This window comes from Vanacampus margaritifer, chromosome 6 (assembly GCF_051991255.1).
Source record: "Vanacampus margaritifer isolate UIUO_Vmar chromosome 6, RoL_Vmar_1.0, whole genome shotgun sequence".
Lineage (NCBI taxonomy): Eukaryota > Metazoa > Chordata > Actinopteri > Syngnathiformes > Syngnathidae > Vanacampus > Vanacampus margaritifer.
The window spans coordinates 24,871,661-24,899,476 of NC_135437.1; the positions used below are offsets into that span (position 1 = coordinate 24,871,661).

Sequence of the window (27,816 nt, forward strand, 5' to 3'; positions counted from 1 at the left end):
ACCGAAGCTTTGGAAGTAAAATGAAAAAATGCTGCCTGTGTTACTGTTTTGTCAAATTTCGCCAGAGTCAAGTAAATATTACGAAGATAAATGGATTAACTAAGGAAACAATGACGAATATGCCATCAAGACGCGCGGCGTGTGGCTGAAAGGTATGAGGTGTGCTTGTTTTGATTACGTGTGCGTGACTGTCTTTGATTGAGTGCTTTTGCCAAGCATGCGGACCTTACAGCATACACACAACAACAAACGTGCTTCTGGATGTCTGACCCAATCGGGTCGGTAAAAAGCACCGATCACGCACAACATGTTTAGAAGTACCTTTCAAGGTGGATTTCTGTCTATATTATATAGCATCGGCAGCAAACCTCTTCAGATATGGGATATAAAGGTAGGCCAGTTGGTCATCTCGGTGGGCTGGGTTTAGTTGTTTATTTTATTAAACTCCCTGCAGCACGTTTTATGACGCCTATGCAATATGTCATTATGGAACACTCACTGCCGAAGTTAACAATTACATGAATAAACATGAACAAAACCCCGTTATCTATTGTCACAATTGGGCGATAAGGTCACAGGGGGTGGTCGGTAAACTGATGTAATATTCACACATATACACTCTTATCGATAATATACAACGAAGAAAAACAAAACAGCAGGAGGGGGATTAACATTAATTTGAATCGAAGCTAAAAATAAATAGATAAATAAATAAACATCTTGCATGTTGGTATATGGTAAAAAAATACTACAAATTTTTCAGTTGTGTATATGTATACATTTGCACCTTTTTTATTTAAAATAAAGAGTTTAATAAATGTTGTTTCATCCAAAAGGAACTTGCATAATTATAATGTTTTAAAGAATTGTATTTGTCTTAATATTTTGTCTTAATATTGTTACATTTAAAAAATGTCTTGTTTTGTAACAAAAATAAATGATCGTCCTAATAGGGATTTCAAAAATAATCGTGATTACTATTTTCTTAAATAAACGAGCAGCCCTATTGCAAGCAATAAATATAGACAGTGCATTTGTACTACAATAATACTGCTGTACAATACAAAATGAGTGCAAAGTGGTAAGTATGATATTGCCTGTGATTGTGTGTGTAGATAATGTGCAGCGAATACATTTATTAAGCATTTTCATAATTAGTTTAGGATCATGAAATCATCCATTCCTCTATGTATTTGGGTCATTTGTAATGCAGCTATATGAGTGTGATAATCATTAGCTTCAACATCTACCTTTATGTTAATCGGGATTTATGAACATCTCTTGCTAAACAAAGAATTTAAAATATTGTCATACCTCAAGCTAGTTGAGCATAATTTTTTTTGGGTGTTTCACAGGTGAAGAATGGTCATATCAAACGAGTTACAGACAATGACATCAACTCGCTCGTGTTGGAGGTGGAGGGTTCAAACGTTAGGTGAGTTTGATGTTTTAACTCAAATCTTCAGAAATAGTGCACCACTGCGCAACTGATGTCACCTTTGACAACCCTGTGCTTCTACAGTACCAACTACATCACGTGTCCCGTTGACCCCAGGCAGACACTTGGTATCAAAATGCCTTTTCTTGTGATGATCGTCAAGAAAACCAGGAAATATTTCAGCTTTGAAGTCCAGGCACTGAAACATGCACTTTACACACGTTGATTATATACAGTAATTACGGTATTGCTATTCATGGTGAGCCATACTCTCTCGGTTTACTCCCCTTTCCACTTCCAGGTGTTAGATGATCAGAATTTACGCCGGCGATTTCGTGCAAGTAATCACCACAGCAAGACGCAAGTGAATTCATTTATGTGCACTATGCCAATAAGTGTTGATGACCGCTGGAACCAGTTTCAGTTCAACTTGGCAGACATCACCAGGAGGGCTTATGGAACCAGTTATGTGGAGACACAGCGGGTGCAGGTATGTGTGTGATCACTAAATACTCCCAAAGAACCTATAGAAAGTAATACTTGTACACATAGAAATGACTGAACAATCAATTCAGGTAGGGTACATTTTTTTACCATCGTTCTAATATTTAAATTGTCGTGAAACAAGAATGACAGGAAAAATGAGAAGGTGATTCGCATTTTTAAGCAACAACCCTTTTTGTTTTACATTCTTGATTGCGTACTGTGTAAAAAGAAGTCAACCAATGTAAAACATAAAAACAACAAAATACGACACAAGTGCAGACACCATGTCTTAACTGCTTTGAGTGTGAGGTAGTCTATTCGTATCACACCCTCACACCTCTTTTTGAGGCTGGTTCTATATCATTGGTGGGCAAACTAGGTCCTCGAGGGCCGGAGTCCTGCGGGTTTTGGATGTTTCCCTGCTCCAATCAACACGATCATTATCAGGCTTATGCAGTGCTTGCTGATGGGCTGATCATATATCAGCTGTGTTAGAGAAGAAAAACATCCAAAACCTGCAGGACTCCGGCCCTCGAGGGCCGCGTTTGCCCACCCCTGTAATCTATATTCATGAAGGGACTGCGGCACACTGTGTGATTGAACACTCAAGAAGGTTTTACCACAAAATTTCACCAGGGGCCAGTTTTATGGCGATTAGAAATTTGAATGCAAGATGTGGCGACATCACAAATCAAATGTATAGAAGATTTCACACAGGCAAAAGAACAATTTCCAGGTTTTAAGAAAGCGAGACACAGCCGCATGCCACCAAGCAATACAAATACAGTATCTAAGGTACCATTATATTGTGTTTTATAACAATACTAACGTAACCATATTCACAATTTCATATGGTGAAGGTTGTGATAAAAAATATACTCAAGCAGTGTGCATACTGCGCTGGTTACATTCAACTGAATGGGAACAAGCCCCGCCTTTCAATATGCTATATCCCCATTTTTGGGGTCTTTATTTTCCATCTTCTCCTCTTTCTGTAGCAACCTTTGTTTTCCTTGACCTACACTCAATCTTTCTCTTGTTTAAAAAAAAAGTGATACTGTACGAGTTTGTTTCCAAACAATTAAATTGCGGGCCAAAATTGAATGAATTCTTTGCGAAGCTGAGGTTAATCAGCAATCATTCCTGGCCAGATGACAGCACGTCATGGCCACGTAAGATGCCGTGAGGGATCCCTCTCACCTGATTGAGTGCGAAGCTCCCAGAGGAATCCAGGGCCGCAAATTTACGTTTTTGAGGTGTATACATTAGTTCTCTATATTGTTTTTTATTGGCCGATTAATTTTGATTAATGTACACATAGCCTGGTGCTACCAGCAATATATATTTCTACATTACTTCTAGTCTTCTACATTGAAGTGCTGTACATGGTCACATGGGTTATGCGACCAGTTGGGTGCCTTTAGCAGCATAAATTACATTTTAAACAGAAGGGCTCATTATAATATACAGAGACAAGACCACAATGTCATCTGGCGGACTAGATATAATTGAAGGTGGGTCATTTATGGCCTGAGGGACGCTTGCTGCTGACCGCTGCAGTACAACATACAGAACCCAATACAGGTTCGCACAGTTCACATCATAGGTAACCTAGAAGTGGTCAACTGCTATTTTTTCTTTACCAGATAAAAATGCACGAAACACCTCTTGCTGTTCAAATTCAACAAAGAAACTGAGTAATTATGCGAGAACATGATTAATTGCAGCATCCATTAGTCTGTTGGGTTTGTTTGTTTCCTCCCGCCATCTGCACTTATTGGTTTCGTCCTGCCTAAACAACTCTAGGATATTCCATGCTGGTTCCACCATTTTATCCTAACACTTCTTCCTGAGCAATGTGAGCTAATTTACTTTCTTGGTCACCTTTTGGGACAGTTGTTTAAAAGTGGAATTGTGATTTAGAACACATTAGGGTCCCCGGTGTTCAATTTCCCTCTTGCATTCCCTGCTCTTGAGGAAGGTATCTGAATCACTCAATAGCTCTGCATGCAATGTGATGGGTCAAAATGAGAAATTCACTTTAATGTAGGGAACACATGATAGTAGTGAACCTGTACAACCCATCTAAAAAAAACACCTAATTGTCTCTTTTATCTCAATCTGGTTTTCTTTCAGATTCATGCTAATTGTCGCATTAGGAGGGTATATTTCACCGATAAACAATACACGGAGGATGAGCTCCCACCTGAGTTTAAACTGGTTATTCCTGTCAAGAAACAGGAGGGAAGGTGGGTAAGAAAATAAATGGACATTTGGATAATTACATGTTTTTAACCTTTGTTTTTTTCTTGCAGCAAAAAGGGAGGTCCTCGACCTGCTGCACCCCGACCGACCTGAAGCAAGTTTGAGCAAAACAATTTTTTGTGTAGCCGTTAGGTTAACGTTAAAGATCTGTTATATTCACAGTTGAAAATATAAGACGTTTCTTATTTAGTTGTATCATTTATTGGATTTATGTTTTAAAACAAATCACACCTCTGTGTACTCTAGGATTGATTTACATTATGAATCAATGTAATACACATTCATTTTAAAACTAGAAATTTGTGAATGTCTACTTTTTGGTAAATTATGTACTAAAATGAAGTTCTTACCCAACAAAGGTCATCATGTACCTTGACCAGGAATACTGACTTAAACATTAATGTCAAAGATATTTTCATAAACCCAAATGCAAATCCCAGTTCCATCACTTTGGTAGAGTTTAATCTTAATCTCAGGAAAGGTGAAAAGGCCAAAGTATGGCGAAAGAAATTATCTGCTTATCATCCAAAACACACACGCTCATCTGTAAAGCATGGTGGAGGTAATGCCATGGCTCGGGCTTGCATGGCTGCTTCTGGAAGGGACTCACTAATCTTTATTGATGATGTAACTCATGATGGTATCATCAGAAGGAATTCTAAAGTCCACAAAACCATTTTGTCTGGAAATTTATAGGAAAATGCATCCTTACAAATCAGGAGAAGCTTTGTCATGCAACAAGAGTCCGAGACAATGACCCAAAACACAACAGAGGACTTCATCAGGCAGAAAAAGTGTCAAGTCTTTTCACCGGAGCATTCCGGCAGCTATACTGTACTGGAGAAGTCAATCACTGGACCTATGACTTAATACACTCATATGTACAGTATGAAACTGTAGATTTGCATACAGTATCCAGCCAAATCTTCTTGGCACTCTAACCTATACCGTGCAGGAAATAAGAATGTTGTCAACATTAGGACCACTGTTGTCATTTTTTGCTTGTCTATTTTTTTGAAAAAATAGTTGCTAGAGGGGTAGGAAAAGTCACTATATACTGTACGTATAGCAAAAACGTTAAATTGGCAACACTGCAACAAGTCATAGCTCTTGCTCGCTACCTCGCTTGTAATAGCGTCCACACTCGTGCACATTAAATAAAAGCACAATTTTCAAAGTAAAAGCACAGCTTATTTTGTGTTTTGATTTGACTTCCTGGTTCCTATGAGGGTCGGCCAGAGACTTCGGACGGGCCAAATGTGGTACTTTGCCTAGGTCTGAAATAGAGCCTGCATTTTACCCACTGACTTGGACTGTCAAAAGGACCCTTGCGGCTGAAGCCAGAGGGCAGACATCATATATTGTCACTTTTTACTTATATATTTTTTCCCGGATGAAAACACTTACCAGGGCATGTTTTACACTAGGATCGCTGTCTGAACTAATGAGAACCTCACAAAGCGAACTTCAAGGTTTACATTTCACAGCCATTTTTTTTCTTCCTGATGGGCTTTATTTTCACTTGATTGTTGATGGCTCTGACATCATTATGCAGACGAATCTTAAGTAGTACCCGTAGATATACCTTATAAGAGAAAAATAAGGCTTTTTTTGTAGCAATAAAATGTACATGTAGCACTTCTCCCAGACATAATAGTACAACTCTCTGCCATAGAGACAGAACATAACGTGAAAACGCAGTGGAGAAATCAATGCTCTCAAGTTTGGCCTTGGTGAATGGCAACATAAGATGGCCGCCGGTGGCTTCACTTTTCAACAGCGAGTAAAGACACTCAAGTCATAATTCGTGCCTTACCTCCTGATGAGGAAACAAGAGAAAAACCCAATGTGTATGTCAAAAGATGATCACTTATGGTTTATACTGTTCACCAAACAGCTTATTCATGAAATAAATTTTAACATTGATATTTCCACTTGTATTTAATTCACCCATATTGTTTTGAACAAATGTATGATATGAGCAGATTGTTTATTTTATTAATCATACTTGACACGTTAAGTGAGCACCTGTTCGGTAGAAATCAATGAAACTTTAAATCATTTTGGTACACCGGCAGTGGCCAGGCAAGAGTGCTCTCACCGAGCCTGTACGGTCCCTGAATGCAACACGCGTGTTTGGCACCAGTGAGCAGGCGCGCTACGCCACTGGCTCATCTCTCGCGAGGAACGACGCCGTTATCGGAACCTCGACAAACAACACGAGAATTCATCATTCACACGGTAATATAAGCCGATCCAGGACGGCGAACAACTTGTTTGCCAGTAGTGAGGAAATTAATCCGTTTAAAACAATAGCTCATCGTTATTTCCTCGCACAGGTTTTTACAATCGTACAATGTATTTGTGGCCTTTAGGCCCAACTAGCATGCTAACCACCAGGCTAGCTTATTGGACCATTTGCATCAGCTTTAACATTAGCACACGACTTTGCGCCAGCTAACGAGTGCTAACGTTTTCGTATAAGCCATCAATATAGACCGAACGGTTTTATGCCAAATAGATTCACCGTAAAATGGCTTACTTACTCTCTTCTAATCTATTTAAATGTCAAGATGAGGCGATTCGTTCCTATCTAGCTGGTCATTTACAAAAAGTACCGATCTTGGTTTTGATCATAAGACCATAATATCCATTCATCTACCCATGCATTATCTGATAGCATCCTTAAAATGCGTAAAAATGTGTCCTTAGTAATATTTCGCGTCTACCAAGATTCCGTGCAATGAAAGCGCCAACAAGCTAATGTCGTAATTGGCTCAAGAGCGTAAAAAAAGATGCTTTTACCGAATTTGTTCGATTTTTGAATGAATATGAAATTCAAATTTATTCCAGAGGAGATAATAGTACACAGTTAAGATCAAATAAACGCGATTGTTTTCCTCACCTACTGTAAATGTATCATTTATGTATCCCTTGTTCGGGGTTGACCATGTTCACGGTCAACATTAGTGCATATTGCGTGATGTTGTGTATTAATTAAACACGTTAGTGACGATGCAGTAGTGCATTATATTTCTAAATGATGTAAATATTACCACAGAGATGCATTTTTTTTCATGTTGTATGCAGTCGTCTTTAAAATAAAATAAATATTATTTTTAACCCCTATACAGTACTTTTCCCCTTAGTTTGTTATACGAGGTGTCATAGAAGATTGATTTCAAACTCAAATTTTGTAGGGGGTGGGGTGGGTATATTAGTTTGAATTTGAAATATATCTTTTGTGACAAAAGTCAGGTCTCATGGTCAAGTTTTCTGTTACAACTCTTATTCATTATAATCCCTCACATATGCTGTCTATGTTGCACACCACGGAGAGAACCAGATCACACACACACGCAGGCATGCAAGGAGCAATGTTGCACAAAAGGGAGATGCAAAAAAGTTAGTGGGGTCAGGTTAGTGGTTTCTCAAGGGCACCTCAACACCAGCATCTCCAACAACTAGTTTCTATTTACATTTGTCCACTGTGGGACTGGAACTAAGTCCTTCTGATGAGCTGATCATCATATACGTTATAATAAAAGTATAGTTTTTACACTGCGTTTCAAAGATGCATTTATACTCCTTCTCTGTGGCAAGGGGGCCACAGGAATGGCACTATAACATAAAAATACATTGAAATGTTAAAACAGTTCACTGTATTCAAAATCTTTGGAAATACACAAATTAATCATGGAGGAAGTGTACTGTAATTGTCAGTGCTCCATTTTCTGCAGCCCTTCGCATTCGGTTCAAATTTGAGTGGGCAGGAGCTTTTTTCACCTGATTTTGATATTTGAAATTGAAGGACACACTATATTGGCCACCAGTCAATCGTGGGGTATGTGCAAACGCCATTCATAACCATTTACACCTGTAGGCATCAATTAACCTAACGTGTTTCTGGAACATGACTGAGTACCTGGTGTACCTCGAAAAAGCCAGGCAAAAAGCCCTTATGGCATTTAATTTAGCAAAGTAGGCCTACAAATTACTAAAATTAAAGAGTTGCTTTTTTGTGTGTGCAAATATGAGATACAATCCCTGCACGGTGGTAGTGAACTCAATTCAGGTCACTTGACAATAAGTAGTACTTTGGCAAATAGTGATCGATTAATCAAGAACTAGGCCACAATCCATTTTATGCAACTTGAAGTTGTTTTGTCAAATGAAACAAAGAGAATAAAAAATGTATATAAACCAGCCAAACAGCTAATTGAAGAAAGTCCCCGATATACTAGCATAACATAATGCCAGCATATGATTGAAAACACGTTTTTTTCCTGGCTCAAATTGAGGCAGAGGTGGTATCACTCTTACCATGATGGGTGACTACTGATACCTGGTATCGTATTGGTGCCAATTAGAAATGAGAAATCATATGAATACAAAGTTGCCATTCATTTTTGCTATTTTTTAATTCCAATCATTAAAAATTCATCCACTAGTACAGTACATATTAAATTGTAAATATAGTTCAGCGTTGTTGTAAAACACTTTGTCTATTTATATACTGTGTTTTTATGATGTTGGCGATGGATGGAGGGCGCCATCTCTGCCTCACAACAAGGAAATGGGCGTGTGCAATGATTGCTCCAAGATCTGTTTCTTCTTCGGTACATTAAAGTTGAAAAAAAGAAATCTGTTTCTTCTTCGGCTGTTGCTTCAGGTCTTTCCGGTGCACTGCTGTTGATATAGCGCCTCCATAGTGGCGCAACACTGCAACTGCAGTTGAAATGCGTTCCTGCCGAGCTTAGTCAACACAGATGGAGCGCTGTGTTGAGCAATATCAGTGGCTCAGGCTGGAGGTGGCGAGCAAATTAGGAGGTGGCCACCTCTGAATTTTGTTCACAGGAAAAACCCTGCCAATTGTTAATTGTGGCTTTAGAACACTTAAAAACAATAGCTACTGTAAATAGTGGAGCAACACATGCAGACAGCTAATATAGCAATACTCACAGAGATGTATTCTTTATCCTCTGAAAAATGACTGTTGGTGATATTACAGCGTCACAGTAGATGTGAAACTATTATGTTTCTTTTCTGTTTACATAGTTGTATTATAATGCACTCTAGTGGCCGTGGTGAGCAGACTAGGAGGAGCAGCACAATTAATAGATTTGCAGCATTATGCAAAATCATGAAGTAGAAATGTTTTAATTCTTTATATTTTACTTAGTTATATTATTGCTCTGACTTGTCTTATCTGCGAAAATATTGCAGATTTATTTCCTTTAATTCTCATTCGCTTCTATGGAAACTTTCAAATATTCAATTCGATTCTTCAAATTTAGCTACCGCATTCTTTAAATTCATGAACATACTGTATAGGGGTGTGAATTGCCTAGTACCTGGCGATTCGATCCATATCACGATACATAGGTCACGATTCAATCCGATACGATTAATCCCGATATGGATCTATAAATTGATTATTGTGATTTTTTAAAAACTCAAATTTAGAAAATACTAATCAGTAAACTTGTACTTGTACACAGTAAGATTTTTCTGAAAATGTATTTATTCATCTGAAACTTCAGTCCTATAACTGTGAGCCACTGTATTTAACAAACAATCTGTTTCTTGTTTAAACAGCATTGATATAAAAATATTAAGGCTTAATGTTCCATTAATATAACATTCTTCCATGCTTAATGTGTGAACCCTAACCCTAAGTAAGACGTATTGTTGAATATTTCCATAAAATAATTTAAACATCGATTCGGCCGCATATTGAATCCATTCGAGAATTGCGTGCTGTAATATCGCCATATATTGTCGAATAGATTTTTTTTTTTAACACCCCTAATACTGTATGCCATTTTGAATTTGTATTGGTCACATTTTCCTCAATGTGACCCTATTATATAAAAGTGTGGTAAAGGGTGACGTTGAGAAGGTCTCTGTTAAAAATCTTATTTTATCTTATTCTAGCCCTGAGCTATGTCTGAAGAGGAGTTGGAAGAAATTGTACAAATAACAGTGGAGGATTTTAACTCAGATGGCCGACCAGGTATTGAGAGCGATATGAAAAGATATTAACATTCTTTTGAACTGTGCTTGTTAGTCCAATTGTGTCTTTTTTGCATCATAGCAAACATGCTGGACAATCAGGGACAACACGAGGCAAGTCCTCAGAAGAAGAAGAGAAAATTCAGCAGCAGCCAAGAGAACAGCAGCAACAACCAGGACATTGGCTATCTTAAGGTATTTTCAGCTTTTCTACTATGGACACAGTTCAAAGCCTTTTTTTTCCCTTTTTACGACGTAATTTATTGTTTTTACATTTGGGAACCGTTTGTGTCGGAACCACCTTCTCAGAACCTGATGGTCTCATTCACTGCATCAGTCAGCCAACGATTGGAAGGCATTGAATCCAAGCTGCATGCTCTGGACGCCACATGTAAGGTTCTAGCACAAAAGCTGGATAGCATGGTGCCTTGTGCCAAGAATTCTATCCAAGTTCCTATGGTTGCTGGGTCACCCCAGGGTGCCACTCAGACTTGGAACAAAGTGCGATGGTAAGCATCTAGATTTTTGCAGAAATGGAGATTTCCAATGTATCAACACTGTTTGTTTTTTTTCACTCCTCCCCCCCCCCCCCCCCGTAGTGTTGTTCCACAAACAAATGTGATTGTGAGCAGTGAATCCATGAAGCAGGAAGATCCCTCGCTAGAAAACCTGCTCAGCAAGTGAGTTGCTTGTGGTGTTATACTACATTCGAAGAAGTGGCCAGGAAGTAGCATCTTTTTTTCATGAACAACACACACTTCAGTATTATACTCACCCTGAAAAGAGCCCTTCAAAATCTGTTTTCACTCCCCCCCCCCAATTTGCTGGTTGTTACCTACTCTGTAGGGATGGGAACAAATAGTAAAAGTGAGTTGGCTACAAAAACAGGTCCAAACAGAATCTCTGCCCTGAAGATACACAGCACGGCCACATATTTTTTTTAGCCATCTTCTTCTCAGACATTATCAGTTTAAGACTTGCAACTAATGTTTCACAGTCTTTAGCGTCCTCTACTGGTGGAAAGTTGAAATAAGTATTTTATATACCAAGCAAGCATGTGTGTGATCTGCAACAATAGACAAGACTGTATCCACAACAGGCTCATTGTAAACACACATTGTACCTGCTGTTACTCTGACCTTGGTTGCCAACTTGCCATATTGTTCTGCTTTTGTCTGTCGACCCAGTACAGCAGTTTAGGCCATCAGTGGGAGCTCAGTAAAATGCATACTTATTTACACCCATGTGTGAATTTATTTTCATGAGGTTTTCAAAAAAAAAAAAAAAACAACCTGTGAGAATAAAGTTTAGAAAAAGAAAAGTGGATTACAGTAGGCTTTGTTTGTTTGTAAATTCATATTTTATTTATTTATTTTTAAGTATATTTATATTTTATTTATTTATTTGTTAGTCTATTTATATTGTATTTATTTATGTGTTAGTATATTTATATTTTATTATTTATTTATTTGTTAGTATATTTATATTTTATATTTTTGTGTGTATTACCTGCCTCACTGAAAATGCGTTGTCTCTTTGTAGCACGGTGGCCAAGAAGCGTCAAAACACAATCCTGGTAAAAGTGCCAGGCCCTGAGGAGAGTCAGGAGGAAGTAGATAGCGGCTCTGAGGCTAGCGACTCAGTTTCCAATGGTGGCCAACCCAACAATGTGCAAAACGGACAAAATGTCACACTCATCACTCTCAACTCAGAGGGTAAGACATCACATGTTCACCATGGACACATAGTGCATGTAAAGACTGTATTAGGTAGGGGGTGTGAATTGCCTAGTACCCGGCGATTCGATTTGTATCACGATTCATAGGTCACAATTTCGATTCGATACCGATTAATCCCGATACGAATCTATAAATTGATTATTGCATTTTTTTTAACTCAAATTTAGAAAATACTAATCAGTATACTTGTACATGTACACTGTAAGATTTGTATGAAAATGTATTTATTTATCTGAAAATTCAGGCTTATAACTGAGCCACTGCATTTAACAAACAGGTTGCAGTCTGTTTCATGTTTAAACAGCACTGAAATCAAATATTAAGGCTGAATGTTCCCTTCATTTAACATTCTTCCATGCTTAATGTGTGAATCCTAATCCTAAATAAGACGTTTTGTTGAATATTCCCATAAAAAATTGATGGTTAAAAATCGATTCGGCCGCATCTCGAATCGATTTGAGAATTGCGCGCTGTAATATTGCGATATATTGCCGGATTGATTTTTTTCTAAGACCCCTAGTATTAGGCAGTATGATCATTGCCAAGTAGTCATTAATAAAATGTGTGTAATACTGTGATATTAAAAATGTGCTGGATTCAGTCATCACAAATCAACATTAGAGCAGCTTTTACCGTTATTATATTACTTATAGTTACAGATGGTTGGCTAAAGATACAACTTACAAATCATCTTACGTAGGGATACATTTCAATACAGTGTGTACTTGTAATGCTATCTGTGTCAACTCTTATTAAAATCACCATAATGTAAAAATAGCAAACTAGAAGAAGGTCAGATGAATTATAGAATAAAGATCCTCTGTGTTTTATTGAAGTTTGAGTTACCTTTGCCAAAAGCACTAACCAAAGGTAGCTCTATCCCATGACAGACTTTGGCCTTTTGGGTTGTTGGTCACAGCCAGGATGATCCTTTTCATTTTGTTTTGGACTACATTGCTTCAGTTTCTTCCAAAAAAAGACCTGAATTATGGATTTGTTTAACGACAAAACAAGTTTCCACTGCGAGGCTGGGAAGTAGTCGACAGGATGTCTGGACTCAGTCGTGTTTTACCTGGCATTTGTGGATGTTACTACTTATTCTAGTTATAGTCAACATTTTGCCAAAGTAATCCTGAGCCCATGTGGTTATATCAGCTTGGGATGAATGATGGCTTTTGATGCAGCGCCATCTAAGAGATTGGCCATCGCAGATGTTGGTTTTCAGATTGGGTCCTCGCTCTTTACAGCCTGAAACTCCTCCACATTCCTTTTACGTTGTTAATCACTAGAGGAGGAAATATACAAATTTGTTCCTGTCTCACTCTGACGAACACTAAATGTTTTCACGAAGTTCTCAACTGAAGGATGTTTTTACTTGTGTAAAATTAAGACAATTCATGATAAATTTGTTCCCATGGCTCTTTATTATTAATTTTGTATTAAAGGGAAGTATCATGTTAAAAGTGACCTTCTTAGTTAGAATACACGCACTGGCTTTCAGTCTTTCAAACTGTACTTGTGTGTTTTTGCTGTGAGTTTCATACTTTCAACACTCATACTGAAATTGCACTTCTGCTTTTTGCCACATGAGGGTGCTGTTGTATTACTAGAGACATACCACATCCTCTTACCCGTGAGGTATCAGTTAAGCAGTTTTTCATTAATACAGTGGGATTGATTACAGTTTTCTGAAATGATTGATGTTGTTGCTAAGGACAGCTATATGTGTGTGGTTTCAATGCATTTTTGTTTGTGTTTTTCCAGAAGACTACCCAGGGGGCACATGGTTAGGCGATGACAACAACCCCGAGATGCGCGTCCGTTGTCCAGTCTCGCCAGCCGACATGCTCCATATCTCGTCCAACTGCCGCACAGCAGAAAAAATGGCTCTCACGCTGTTGGACTACCTTTTCCATCGGGAGGTCCAGGCCATGTCCAACCTCTCTGGACAGGGCAAACACAGCAAGAAGCAGCTGGATCCGCTCATGATTTATGGCATTCGCTGTGAGTCCCGCCACTTGCTTGATTTTGTTCATTTTTGGAAAATGTCCCGGTGCTACTATTTAATGACTTCACAGTGACCCATGAGTCAGTGCAGTGTTTTTCCGTACCAACATTGCATGATTGGTGTCAAGCTTATTGTATATCAAAGTAATGCATATAAACCTTCACTCAGCCAAGGATTAAAGCCTTACCCCCTTGAATCAGTAAATGAACTCCGAGAACTTGCCATATTTTACGCTCCTGACATTGCAAAGCAGCATTGAGTTGAACACAGAAATAGGCTGCAGTCTCTATTCCCATGGTGAGTTACAACAACATGCATTCATCATTGCACACAAGCGTTAATGTGCAACACATTTTATAACATACCAGACTCTAAATGACAAGCACATGTCTGGAAGAATGATCCGAAAAGAGTCACGTTCAAGTCTGTGAGCTCTTTGATTTGCGTTTGAATCCTGTGGCTACATACTGAATTTTGCACATGCATGTGGAGTATATATCAGATTAGTGCGAGGGTACAACGGTATGCTGGAACGACTAGGACATAGCCAGTTGATAGCCTTCCTAAAAAATAAAAGGAAAAAGAATGAAAGAGCACAGGTGGAGGAGGAGCCTGAACTTGTCCCGACGGGTGCGAAAGGGCTCCCCCCTATGACATTTCTGCAGATAACCTTCAGTTTCACTGCGGTATACATTCATGTAGATTTGAGATGTAAATCCTACAAACAGCTCATTAGGGCAGCCACTAATAGCTGCAGTTTCATCTAAACTTGTTTTCCAGAGGGAACAATGTTTGATAGGACTGCAGGAACACTTGAAGGTGAAGGACAAAGTCATTAATTCCTTTTGTTTTATTTCATTTAACAGTAACACTTTGGGGAAGCTTTAAGAGTTTGTCCATTCTAATGCCCTTTATTTGTAACAGGATAAAGTACTTTTTATGCATCCAAAGGAAGGATTCATATGTGTTCTATGAGAAGATCTCAGACCTCTCTGCTTCTCTGTAGGCCACCTCTTCCACAAATTTGGCATCTCCGAGTCCGACTGGTATCGCATCAAACAAAGCATTGACTCAAAGTGTCGCACTGCCTGGAGACGCAAGCAGCGGGGTCAGAGTTTGGCTGTCAAGAGTTTCTCCAAACGCACACCCCGTGGGTCAGGCTCAGGTAATGTACAGATAAACGTACATGACATTGGTTTTGTCTTGCATGATGGCGTTATGGCCAATGTGTGTGTAGCAGCAATTATGACTTACAGAGAAGGATAGTTTCCACACTTCCTCTGGTAAGGTTTATTTTTCTGGCAAATCAAAGTAGATCATGTTATTTACATACAGTAAATGATGCAAGTGGGGTCATATTTTTACAACACAGAACAGACCCTTCCCAGGGAAATAAACAATGTGACCTCCAGACTTTGTCATCATACTCCTACTGGCTCCCTGCCCCCCCCCCCCCCATTTTTTCCTCACTCATTCAGATATTTTCTATGCCAGTTATCCCATTCATAGTCAGGGAAACTAGAATCTTGCCCTCCTCTGGCATGTTTTGAAAGAGGTGGGCTAAAGCCTGGCACGGTTGGTCCGGCACACGTGGAACTTGGACAATTATCAGAATGTGTGTTTCTTGGAATGGAAAAAAATATCTGCCTCAAATAAAAACCAAATATCAAAATTTATAGAAACATGGTCTACGTATATAGAATTTTTTAACCTAATTCTGGTTACTTAATTCTGTCTGTTAGCGAGAGCCACTACATCGTGATAACTTACATTGATGTTTCTGCATTTGGCAATTTATTATTATATTATATTATTAGTATGGGATTTTTTTTAATGGGCTTTAGGTGAACTGATGAATACACACACGCTCGCACGCACGCACGCACACACACGCACATACACATGCTCACCCACATACAAAAAAAAATAATATATATATATATATATATATATATATATATGTGTGTGTATATGTATATATATATGTATATATTTAAAATAAATAAATAAAAACATTTATTAATTTTTTTAATTAATTAATTATTATTATTATTTTTTTTTTAAAGGAGAGCAATGATGATGTCAAATCGAATGAACAATACTGAGCTCTCCTAGAAAAAAAAAAAAAAAGAATGTGTGTTTCTTGACATTTATTAATGAGCTGTCGTGGGTCAAATGACTGATCCATTCAGGGTTGTCAGGCTTTTGAAGTGTTTAGAGTCTCCAGTCTATCGTTTGGGTTACTAGTTCAAGAATAACGGTTTGTATAAATAAATGTCTGGCACTGTATACACGTACAATACAAATAACCTTGTTCACAATTGTATGATATGAAAAAGCAGGACGCTCAGACTAAGACCATGAACATTTTTCATTTAATATGCCCTTGAATACAGAATGGAGGATTTAATTAGGAGATGTCTTCAATGTGTGTAAATTTGTGACCCACTCACACATGCACAAAGGTGCCATTGTAATTTCAGTATTGCTTTGTAACAGAGGGAGGCCTCTCAGAAGAATCCACCCACATAGAAGCAGCCACCCAGCAGACCCTGCACTACACACTGGCCAATCAGCAGGTCCAGTTCCACCACATTGGAGTGGATGGACAAGTTCAAGTGGTGAGCATCAGTAGTTTGTCTTCCCTTGATCATTCTCTGAATTGGTCATCTCTATGGGAGTGTTAATGTACTGTATAAAAAAAATGGCAACTTGGCAAAAAAGTGATGGTAACACCAGCTAATGTTTCAACGTTAGGATTGTTATACTGTGCATCTAACTTTAGAAGCAGTATTTATTAGGCACTGCGCTTATTGTGATTCAAAATCTGTAGACTGTTTTACATGTGTTTGATTTGTGGATGGTTGTTTTTAAAATATTTGTAATGAAATTTTACTTTACAATACTGACGAAGATGTGTTTTTAATAGTGTTGTTCCGGTACCGACATTGGTATCAGCAGATTCTCCGATACTGCATTAAAACAGTGGTTAACGGTATCGGGGAGTACTAATCAGTAACACGCCGATACCATTAATTCTGACGCTAATATAGGACTTTGGATGCAGCATCTTGTGTCTTGCTCATGCACGACAATTCACTCATATGTGACATGTTCACTGCATGCCGAGCTAAGATATCCTATTGGCCCTTGATTGCTCTGAACCAATGGCAGGACAGCTTTTTCATATTGAGGACAAAAAAAAACGTACGTGTCGGTATGGTATCGGCTGGGTATCGGAATCGGTATCGGGGACCCAAAAAACGGTATTGGAAAAACACTAGTTTTTAATCTATACACTTAAAATACACAAAGTAAAAAAAATAAAAGTTTAAATAATAATATTAAAACTAATAAAAAACTAAACTAAAATGATGCATTTTTGAAAAAAACTAATTAATACAAACTAACAACTGAAAACTCATTTTAAATCTTACCATTCTCCCAAAGACTTATTTATATGTTTTTTTTTTTGAAGCTAGAGCAGGGATGTCAAACTCATATTAGCTCAGGGGCCGCATAGAGGAAAATATATAACCAAGTGGGCCGTATCGGTAAAGTAATGGTATATAACTTAAAAACAATTGCCGTCAATTATACGCGGATTTTTGCTATTTGCGGGCCAGCCCTAAATTACGGAGCTCAACTGTAATCATATGGTTCCAAAAAATAACATGGACGTGTTAAATCTACCTGTTTTGCAGACATATTGTTTCTAAAATGCATTGTGTGGCACAGTTAATGAAGTTATAAGGACGTTAATCCTTGTCATATTTATTTGTGTTACCAGTAATTGATTTGTGTCGTATTTAACACGTTTATGTTGGTCTATGATAAAAAATTAATAAATAAAAATTAAACAAACCCTAACTTTAGGTTGCATGTAAAATAATGACATCCCGGACGATTTCATGTACAAGTTGCATTGCTCATCTGAGGGCTGTTTATGAAATTATGAATTTATTTGTTTTGATTACTGATTAATTGGTCCGACGTTACAACAACATTTTTTACTTCACAAAATCGTCTCACGGGCCGGATTAAACTCCTTTGCGGGCCTAATTCGGCCCGTGGGTCGTATGTTTGACACCCCTGTGCTAGAGCATAAAGAAGGCTTTGATGCAGCCTCTGAACTGAAGAGAATGCTTGAAGCAATTGTAGTTACTAGTCATTACAAGAACGGCCAGCAGGTGGCAGCAGAGTGTAAGAGATCAACCAGGGCCATATTGCAAAAAGCTTTCCCCCCCACTGTTTTAAACAGATTTGTGAATAATGATGAGATTTAGCTATATTCTAATCATAATTGCTGCATAACGGAAACAGATACAAATATACGTTTTTTTCCTGATGAAAGAAAAGACTCCAGTTTTTCTTTTGGTAGGGTCCATGTTTTTTATAGCAATAGAACACATTATTCTGTGGGCCTTGCAAAATCAGTCAAAATCCAGTTAAACAGCCGGGAGCGAAGGGGGTTGCTTCAGTGAAAATGGCTGAGAGTGAATGAGTTACAAATACCCGAATTATATAAAAATAAAATTAAAAAATGATATAAAAACTAACTATAATGAACATTCCAAAACCACTATAACAATGGTGGGGACTGACCAATAATAAAGATTTGTGAAAAAATAGAAAAAGTAACAAATGATGTGTGTGCGCGGTGGCCCACGGTCGTTCGGTCACTTTAGGTGTCAAACACCACACACTGCGTGACAATTCGGTTAATTTACTTTCAAGTCTTACTAAGTGCAGGTTTTTAATAAACACATACTGACTTTGCCACCCAAACACAGTGTAGCAACAAACAGGAATCTACTGCATCTTCAGGGTTGGCGCAGGGTAACTGCTGCAGCTGTTAGGGTCAAAGTTTATAATCCGACCATTGCATCATGATAGGTGGGCTGACAAACAGGAAGTGTCTGGTTCTGGTTATCTAGTTTTCTTTGTGTAGGTCAGAATGTTCAAACCACACAAAAATGTGCTTTTAGAAGTGACAATGGTATATTGTCAGAAACTATTCACATAAATATTTATGTACAGATGTTAGAAAACAAAAAGCCAACGGCAGATCTTGATCTTTAAAAAAATATATATATTTTTTTTCTGATGTGATCCCTCTCAAATATTTCTTTATTTAATGTGAATACAAACAAATCAGTAGCATCTGTCCTTTTATGTCATGCTGAAGTCCAGCTGTTGGTTAAAGGTAGTATCATGATCCCACCATTCTTGATCTTCTACAGTTCTATAGCTGTTTGGCTAATATTAATTGACATCAGATTGTTAGCATTCAAAGCTACTCTGTGGAGTGATTGTCTTTTTTTTTAACTGATGAAAGATCTCTTTCACATTGCTTTTTGATTAAGAGCAACTGATTTTGTTTAGTGAGGGATAAATGTTTCTGGCTGTCAGTTACATATGGAAATTTAATATTTATTTTTGTATTTCTGACCACCTTCATGGTATCCACCAAAAAACACTGACAAGATATGCGGCATGCAGTGCTTGCTTTTTTTTTTTTTTTGCTCTCCCTTCCATCTAATCTTTCTTTCCCATCATTACTTTTCCTTGGCTCTGCAGCATTGAGGAATATATATTTAGATATTTGATCATTTGCATTGGCTGTCCAATGATGGTTGCATATGTTTTGCTTAGATGGTTTACACCCCAACAATGTGGTGACTAAAGAACAACACTTTTCTGTGTTTGCTTGCCAATCACATATGGTCTTACAGAAACATACTGTACACAAAATATGTACAGTACATATGATTTCAAGATAGTGTGACATCAAACTGCATTCCACCCTTCTTAAAAACATTGATACTAAAAGTAAGCAGAGGTGTGTGAAAACTAATAATGGATTTGTCTTTAACAATGCAATGTATATTAGTGTTGTTCCAATACCGATAGGTAGAGGTCCCGATACTGCATTAAAACATGCCGATACCATTAAATCTTATACCATTACCGATACCATTTATTTCTAATATAGGACTTTGGATGCAGCAGCTTGTGTCTTGCTTGTGTACGACATTCACTGATGTGTGACGTGTTCACTGCATGCCAAGCCAAGATATCCTATTGGCCCTTGAATGCTGTGAACCAATGGCAGGGCAGCTTTTTCATGTTGGAAAAAAAAATCCCCTAGGTATCAGTAGGGTATCGGCATCGGCCGATACGGCAAAACTGGGTATGGGAATCGGAACAACACTAGCTTATATATAATGTTTAAACGTTCCAGTAGTGATATTAAGAGAGCTCACTATTTTGATGGTTTACCTTTAATCTCCAGTACAGGCACTACATGCAAGTGGCTTCTGTTGTGTGTGAAAGGGAGGCTTCCATAATCAATTGATCAATATGAGTGATGCAAAAATAGTGCTAAGTATTAATGATCAATTACTTAGCATGGCTGTGTCTACATAAACATAGCTAACCATCAATGTACTAGCAAAATAACTGATCACTATCGTAAAATGAAAAAAAAAAAATCCCGCTCAACCGTCGCAGAATGAACAATGAATCCTACATTTGTAAGTGGCCATGGTATGGTTGACTTGTACATCTGTAAAGGTGCCGTTAATGTAGACAGATGAGGTATATACAGCTTTTGGTGCAACATAAGCTGCCATCCAAGCAATGTCTTTTTCAGGGACATCCGTATTTATTTCAGCAAGACAAGTTCAAGATGCATTCTGCACCTGTTTCAACAGCCAAGCTTTGTAGTAAAAGACTGCTAAATTGGCCTACCAATAGTCCACACTTGTGTCCCATTGAAAATGTGTGGTGCATTAGGGAGCACAATATAGGACAACAGAGACCTTGGTGGTCTTAAAAGGAATGGTGATGAAGCACAGTGGTAAAACATGCCCCTGTCCCAGCTTTTTTGACACGTGTTGCTGGCATCAAATCCAAAATCAGTGAGTAGTTGCAAAAAAAAAAAAAAAAAAAGTTTGAACATATTACCGATAGATATCTTGTCTTTGTAATGTATTCAATTGAGTAGGTTGAAAAAGATTTGAAAATCCTTGTATCCTGTCTATTTACATTTTACACAACCTCTTCCTCTCGGTGTTTCCCACAGATTTGAAATCTACTTGGGTGGGTGGACTACGGCGGGGGAATGGGAGGGGGGTTGGATGGCAGGTGGGTCTCAGTCCTGCTAATACGTCTGCTCTAGCCTCACGATCCACAAGTTACTTGCGGTATATCCTGTTTTCTTTTTAATTATATTTTTCATTGATTTTCTGGAAAACTTCCTGTGGGGTGGCCAATTTACTTGGGTGGCCCGCCCAAGTATTAACATAGTGTGGGAAACACTTTCCATTGCGTTTCTCCCTTTAAACCCGGGAGAACGCATATGTGGTTTTGTTTTGAACAATTCTTGGTGTATTAGTTGATGAAATGCGTCAGAATATACACGAGAGGGTGATGTGTGCCTCGTAGCATGTCCTGGAATTTTATTTGAGCGTTTATGTTTGGTGCAGATTCGCGAGAGTTATGAAATTAAAAAAAAAAAAGCGATTGACGACAGCGCGGAAACAATTAGAGTCAGTGTAACGAGTCGACAGTGACATATTGTTAAGAAATATGTTTGGAGACAATGAGGATGTTGAAAATGTTGATGGCTTTGTAACGGAATTGGTTGACGAATAATTACCCCGATCCCCCGAGGTTATTACAACTGCGCTCCAGTGTTGAAGGTAAATATATATGGAGTTATATACCCGCAGATGCAACATTTGTTTGTTGATTTTTAAAAAGTATATATTTAAGGTTTATAATAACAAACTTATGTTTGTGTGAATGCCACAGGTGTAAGCTCTGAAATGTTTTTGGAATTATGTTTCTATCTGCTTCAGGAGCTGAGATATCAATTCTTTTTTTTAATATTGTTGAATTTCCAGAAAAACTTCAGGTTTTCGGAGGGTGACTCAAAAGTCACCCTTAGGTTTTAGAGGCATGGTTGGCCAGGCGCTTTAGGCCTTAATGGGTTAATGAAAGTTCATTTATTTATTTATCTTTTAAACAGCTCCCAGATTACCAGTAAACTTCTACGCAATGTGACAAATTACCCCCACCCCCCTCTCTCTCTCTTAAACCTACGTATTTTTGACATTTCATGAAACATCTTCTCCATGTGTCTTTCTCAGATTCCACAGGGCCAATTGCACATTGCCCAGGTTCCTCAAGGAGAGGAGGTGCAGATCACCCAGGACAGTGAGGCAAGTTTGCATGGTGTTGTGGATGCAGATGTAAGATGAAAAGAACCATTCACTTTTTTAGGTGTATTTTCCCACTATATCACACTTCAATCATGAAAAGTACAGTTTGAGTAGAGTAGAGAGAAAAAAATAAATACTATTACTACTACTACTACTACTACTACTGTACTATTATTTTTAGAAATACAAATTTTTAGTTACCAATGAAATATAATTTTAGTTTGGTTAAAAAACAGGATACAACTTTAAAATGTTAGGGCCACACTGAAAATATTTTTTTTTAAAAAAAGGTGCAATTCAATACCTTTATTACTATGAAAAGCTTAATGTGATTGTGTGTGCTTGTGAGAACAAACAGCACACAATGAAATCACCGCTTTTGTTGGTTTGTTCAATTAACAACCAAATTAGTTTTTATCCACTATTATTAACTATTACTATATACTTACTATAAAGTTGTTTCTATGATTTATTCTTGTCAATTTACAATTCGATTCCGTAAGAGGAGACACCCTATGATAACATTTACATGGCAGACCATTGCTACATTTGTTGCTAGTGTCTCATCAAAACTTTGAATGTTCGGCTGACCATGCGACAAATTAGTTTATTGCGATTTATGAAATTGCATCTACTATAATTGTGTGTGCGCTCGAATACAACATCTGAGTAAAGCACTTCAGTAACAGCTGACTATTAAAGTAAAGTCATTAGTGATTTGAATAAAAACAGATGTTACATGCTGCATGCCTTCATGTTTATATACCCGCCTACTTATTCATGGAGTTATGACTTTTGTTTCCAATCCATGTAAATCCCAGCTGTCTCGTGTCCCCCACCAGGCATCAGTGCATGTGCTCACAGCACTGAGTTGCCAGCTGAAATTAACATTTAAAGCCCACTGTCTGACATTTGAAGAGTAATTTCTGCATTAACATCACTCTAGATGACTTTGTCAGGTATTGGGCAGGGTTTTATTTCAAGGCACCGGTTTATGTAAATATACAAGGATGTAATCGCATACTGTATACATGTTCAGCACTATGCATTACAGTTTGACATTTATGCAGCAGCCATTGACACTTCTCCCACGTGTTTTTCACATTTCCTATCCTTTTTTTTGCTCTGAGAGGATGACATGAACGATTGAGTGAGAGAGACCAGGAGTATTGAAGGCAGAAAAGCTTTAAAGTCTTTCCTGCTCTTTGTGGCTGACGCTCAGATTTTCTTTTCTCCTCTCCCCCTTCCTATTTCATGATTATGTTTGTTTTTTAGAGTTCAAAGCTTAGCAACAGAATCCCACTTCTCCCAACTGCCACTCACACAGAATATGTTTTCATTAGGAACAGACCCCTTTCCACCGAGACGTTGGGTTTAGCATGCTCAAAGAGGAAATGAGCTGTTTGAGAGATTACACTGTTCTCTGGCCATACGGCATATCAGACTGTGTTGCAAACAAGAGAATTGCAGTTAGTGAGCGAAAACCGCAGAAAATTGTGAATTTAAAAAAAAAATGGCACATACAGTATGATCCAGTTTGTGTATTCCTGTTAATGTCATTGTGGGTGTTCAGAGTTTTTATGATGGTTATTGCAGTTAGAATTTGTTTTCCAGAAGTCATCTTGTAACCAGACATGACAGAATAATTGGTCTATGTACAAAGACGTTTGTATCCGTGTTTATGAGCTAACACTCGTATGGTAACTGCATCCTGAGGATTCATACAGCATTGTACTGATAATGACTGACAGAGATGATTGTAACCTGGTGTTGATGTTTAAGAGTACTGGTAAACAAGTTAAAAGTCTAAGCTAAAGTCTTTTTCAAATGGGTTTCTTTTTAACAGTTTAAAGATCCCATTAAATATGTTCAGGCCCTTAAATCTATAAGAAGATCAGGATGTAATCGGATGCGTGTATTTGGGATCTTATGAGGATTGGTTTGGTTGGAGGAGGTCTGTGCTTCTTTCTTTTTTTTCATGGCTTGTCATTTCTGACTTACAGGGGAACCTCCAGATCCACCAGGTGCATGTTGGCCAGGATGGACAGGTAAGAACCTTGAATTACTGTATATCGGGGTCAGGATATTGAAACACTGTCAGTTTGCCAGTGTGTGGGGGTAACTTTTATACCACTCTTTTGTGTTGTGTGGATAACGAGAGTTGGGTTGCTGCTGTGTTTTATCTTTCCTTCGTTGAATGGACAGATGGCGGACACTCGTCTTGCCCCTTCGAACAATTGTCTATTTAGGAAAATCTAAGGAAAACATCATTTGTAGTCCTGAGATTTAGCCAGCCAGGCTAAGGAGCCAGCCGGGCTCCTAAAATGGGAAATTGAGGTAGCCCGACAATTTTCCAGGGAGCTTTCAGCATTCACACAATAAAGACACTTTGCCTGCTGCTGCCTTTTGTGCAGATGGCTTGGGTTTGATTCCCATCCAGTGCCCCGATAGCCAATATCCAACCACAGTTGGTCTCAAACTTAGATAAAAATTTTGGTGGGATGTGTCAGGAAGGGTATCATGTTTAATAACTCTGCCAAACAAAGTACAGACGCTCCCCAACTTACGAACGAGTTACGTTCCGAGCGATCGTTCGTAAGGTGAATTTGTTCGTAAGTTGCTTCAGTGCTATATTTTGTATTATAATTTATGTTTAAAGAGAATACGTACAGTACTGTACTACGTATGTTAGAGAGAGAGAGCGAGAGACACACACAGTATGTACATGTACGTAATAAGATAAATAAAATGAAGTTTAACTTACTTTTGGAAGATGTACTCGATGCTTAAGGAGAGGAGGAGGAGGAGGAAGAGGAGGATTTTATATCATGAGAGGTTCTTCGTCGTCGCTGGAATGGGATTCAAAAGTTACTTCCTCCTCCGTAACTTCAATGTAGGAAGAAGTTGAGGGTCGCGGAGAAGAAGATGAGGGTTGATGAGTATCTTCCTTGGAGGATTTACTAGAAACTGGCCGAAAGAAGCGATCTAACGACGATTGCACAGTTTTCTTCTTTTTTCATCATAAATGATGCGGTAGCACTGTATGGCATCATTCAATTGATTTGCAACCTTTGTGCAACGTTCAATATTTGGGTCTTGCTGCTCGAAGAGTGCGATGGCTTCTTCATGGGGACAGGCGTTTCTTCCTCCTCCTCCTCGACACGTTGCTGAGCCTGGGTGAGCTCTCACAGCGCCAAGCGTCGGTATTAGCGGCGGAAAGAAGCACTACAGTACTCGGAAAAAGGTGCGCAATAAAAAATCTAACTTACAGCATCTCTTTCCGAACATTTTTTGACATGCGCGCATGCGCGCAGACATGTTCGTATGTACCGTTGTTCGTAACACGAATGTTCGTAAGTAGGGGAGCGTCTGTATGTGGGTGGCTCACTGTAGCGACCCATGGTGTGACAAACTGAAAGCCGCAACATTAAAAAGTAACAATTGAAATCTTGGCACTAAACAAGAAACATAAAGTAGACACACACGTGTGATTTGCTTTAGCAGGCAACATAAAATAATACGGCAGGATGGGTCTGACCCCGAACCTTGATTTAGACACATGTGCCCTAGGTAATCAGTACTGTCAAGTACCCTCAAGTCTAGATTGTTTTAGTGCTGCTCAAGTGTTTCCTGGCCTCACCACGGCTAGTCGAGGTGGGCTTAGGCATGCTACAGGTGGTCATGCCTCAGCACAAGCTCGCCATGTAAATTAGTGCAGTTGGTCAGTTAGTACAAGTGACTGTCACCTTACAAAGTAAAACTAGTGTTGTCATTGTCACCTACCTTTTTAGAATCGACTATCTTATTATGTATTTGATCGATTACTCTGTTAATGAAGTGCTCGGGTGCCTTTCGCAGCCATTTAGGCTGCTCCGATGGCCTGCAGATCCTGCCACACACACATTCATACACCAGTGGTCGGCTGCCGTCATGCAGGGCGATGCCAAATCCCACTCAAATGTCTTGCTCAAGGACACTTCGACAAGTTCGACATGGTCACCAATGGTTGAGGATCGACCCCAAAACCTTTGGGTTGAGAGTCGGCCACTCTACCACTACTAATGAGTAAAAGCAAAAACATGTTATCTAGTAGTAAACACTGTCCGGCTGGCACATCATCTTGCATGCACATTCCTGTGTTCCCGTCTCTAAGCAAATTCCAACTCCACTTTGCAGTAATTACATAAAACTTTATTGCTGTACTTTTTTTTAGTTCAAAGCGATCCCAAACCTTGTCTCTATTCACTGAGTGTGTCCATCTGCAACAAATGTCCATGTGGTAAACAGAGAATTGGACAAACATGGTTACTTGTGACAAAAATATGGGTTCAAAATGATTCATTATTATTTTGAGGCGGAAATTTAGACTATGCTGAGTTTGACCAACCGTATACATTTCTACTTCCCAGCACCACAGGTTTAGAGTCATATTGACAACAATTGATGTTAGCATGTTGTTGTGGTCCTTGTTAACCATTTGAGCTTCTCACGTGGCCCGTTTGGATAACTATTGCCCCCCCCCCCCCCCCCGGTGGTCTAGAGGCAAAGCTTTTGGGGCGGAGGTTCTCTCTCACGTTGGCTGTTAAATTAGTTATTTAAAGAAAACAGGACTAAGGACTGTTTTTTTTTTTTAATCAGCAGATGTGAGCTTTGCTTCTTACTACAAAGCAAATGGGGGTTGTTAGGTTAAGTTTTTTGATGCCGCCTCTTACCAACACATTACAAATCTTTAAGACCAAGGGTGTAAAAAGTGAGACCTATATGACAACATATTTATTTAATCAGTCATAACTTGTGTTATTCCAATTAAGCGGCTTGTGATTGCATGGCCATAATTTGCAAAAAAAGGAATGGCACCAGACTCTGTCTGTGAAAATAAATAATCACCCTTCACTAGACGTAATATGTCAAAATGTTTAAAATGATGTCATGTGTTAGGATCTTAAGCCGCATCCTGGATCTGCATCTGGAAATATGCTCTTTTAGCCGCTCAGTTCTTTATTCATTTGATGAAGTTCTCAATCATCCATACAGTTAATTTGCGTGTACATTTGTTTTGAGAGCTTTTGTTGGTGTTTTATTGCTAGGGTTTCAACTGCTTGAGGGTCCAACCAAGGATCGTTGCTTTTCGTCTGGGTCTCATAAACACTAAGGCGATGTCCTCAAATGGCTTTCTTTTTCAGCCTAACTGCAAACATTCCTCTGCAGCAAGTGAAGTGCTGCACCAGTACACAACTTACCCAGTAAGTCCAACTTTATCAGGTTTAGCTTGCATCATAAATAAATGCCTTGGCACATGCATTAGTTAGACGCATAGTTTGAAACTCTGCATGTATAATGTGTGCAGTCTTTGAGATCATAGGATGCGAGAACTAGAAATTGCAATAGGCATTGAATTCCCTTGGGTGCGTTAGTAAGCGTTGTCCAATACAAGGCTATTATAGCTTCCTTTTTCAACTAATGTGCTGATTATGTTTGTAAAATGATAAGCTGTTCCAAAACAAAATTAGAAGGGCTTTTCCCCCCCGTCCTTCTCTCCTGTTACACATTGAGCTTTTCATACAAATGTTATTGTACTTCACAGAGACATAAAGTCATTGCTTAAATCGGAATCACTGACAACACATTATGGCCAGT

General features: G+C 38.6%; 2 protein-coding genes across 2 annotated transcripts in view; both read left to right on the forward strand.

The window, feature by feature from the left end:
* Positions 1 to 158: 158 nt before the first annotated feature.
* LOC144053104 (cilia- and flagella-associated protein 20-like) lies at positions 159 to 5,409 on the forward strand. Its single transcript, XM_077567169.1, has 6 exons — positions 159 to 391; positions 1,356 to 1,435; positions 1,523 to 1,634; positions 1,740 to 1,928; positions 4,061 to 4,173; positions 4,240 to 5,409. Exons 1-6 carry the CDS (start codon positions 308 to 310, stop codon positions 4,280 to 4,282), a joined length of 621 nt encoding a protein of 206 aa, XP_077423295.1. The 5' UTR covers positions 159 to 307; the 3' UTR covers positions 4,283 to 5,409.
* An 873-nt stretch (positions 5,410 to 6,282) lies between these two features.
* The window catches only part of banp (BTG3 associated nuclear protein), a 44,293-nt gene continuing 22,759 nt past the window's right edge, over positions 6,283 to 27,816 (forward strand). Inside the window, exons 1-11 of the mRNA XM_077569239.1 lie at positions 6,283 to 6,430; positions 10,127 to 10,205; positions 10,287 to 10,399; positions 10,514 to 10,713; positions 10,804 to 10,884; positions 11,747 to 11,919; positions 13,708 to 13,947; positions 14,958 to 15,116; positions 16,451 to 16,572; positions 22,108 to 22,179; positions 24,183 to 24,227. Of these exons, the coding sequence (XP_077425365.1) occupies positions 10,136 to 10,205; positions 10,287 to 10,399; positions 10,514 to 10,713; positions 10,804 to 10,884; positions 11,747 to 11,919; positions 13,708 to 13,947; positions 14,958 to 15,116; positions 16,451 to 16,572; positions 22,108 to 22,179; positions 24,183 to 24,227 (1,275 nt within the window). The 5' untranslated portion in view covers positions 6,283 to 6,430; positions 10,127 to 10,135. The remainder of the gene's footprint in view (positions 6,431 to 10,126; positions 10,206 to 10,286; positions 10,400 to 10,513; positions 10,714 to 10,803; positions 10,885 to 11,746; positions 11,920 to 13,707; positions 13,948 to 14,957; positions 15,117 to 16,450; positions 16,573 to 22,107; positions 22,180 to 24,182; positions 24,228 to 27,816) is intronic.

Excerpts from the sequence above, each read along its gene's own strand:
- LOC144053104 (XM_077567169.1), top strand. The coding sequence starts at position 308 with ATGTTTAGAAGTACCTTTCAAGGTGGATTTCTGTCTATATTATATAGC. Across the intron at positions 1,436-1,522 it reads GTGGAGGGTTCAAACGTTAG|TACCAACTACATCACGTGTC; the intron begins GTGAGTTTGATG and ends GTGCTTCTACAG. Across the intron at positions 4,174-4,239 it reads GTCAAGAAACAGGAGGGAAG|CAAAAAGGGAGGTCCTCGAC; the intron begins GTGGGTAAGAAA and ends TTTTTCTTGCAG.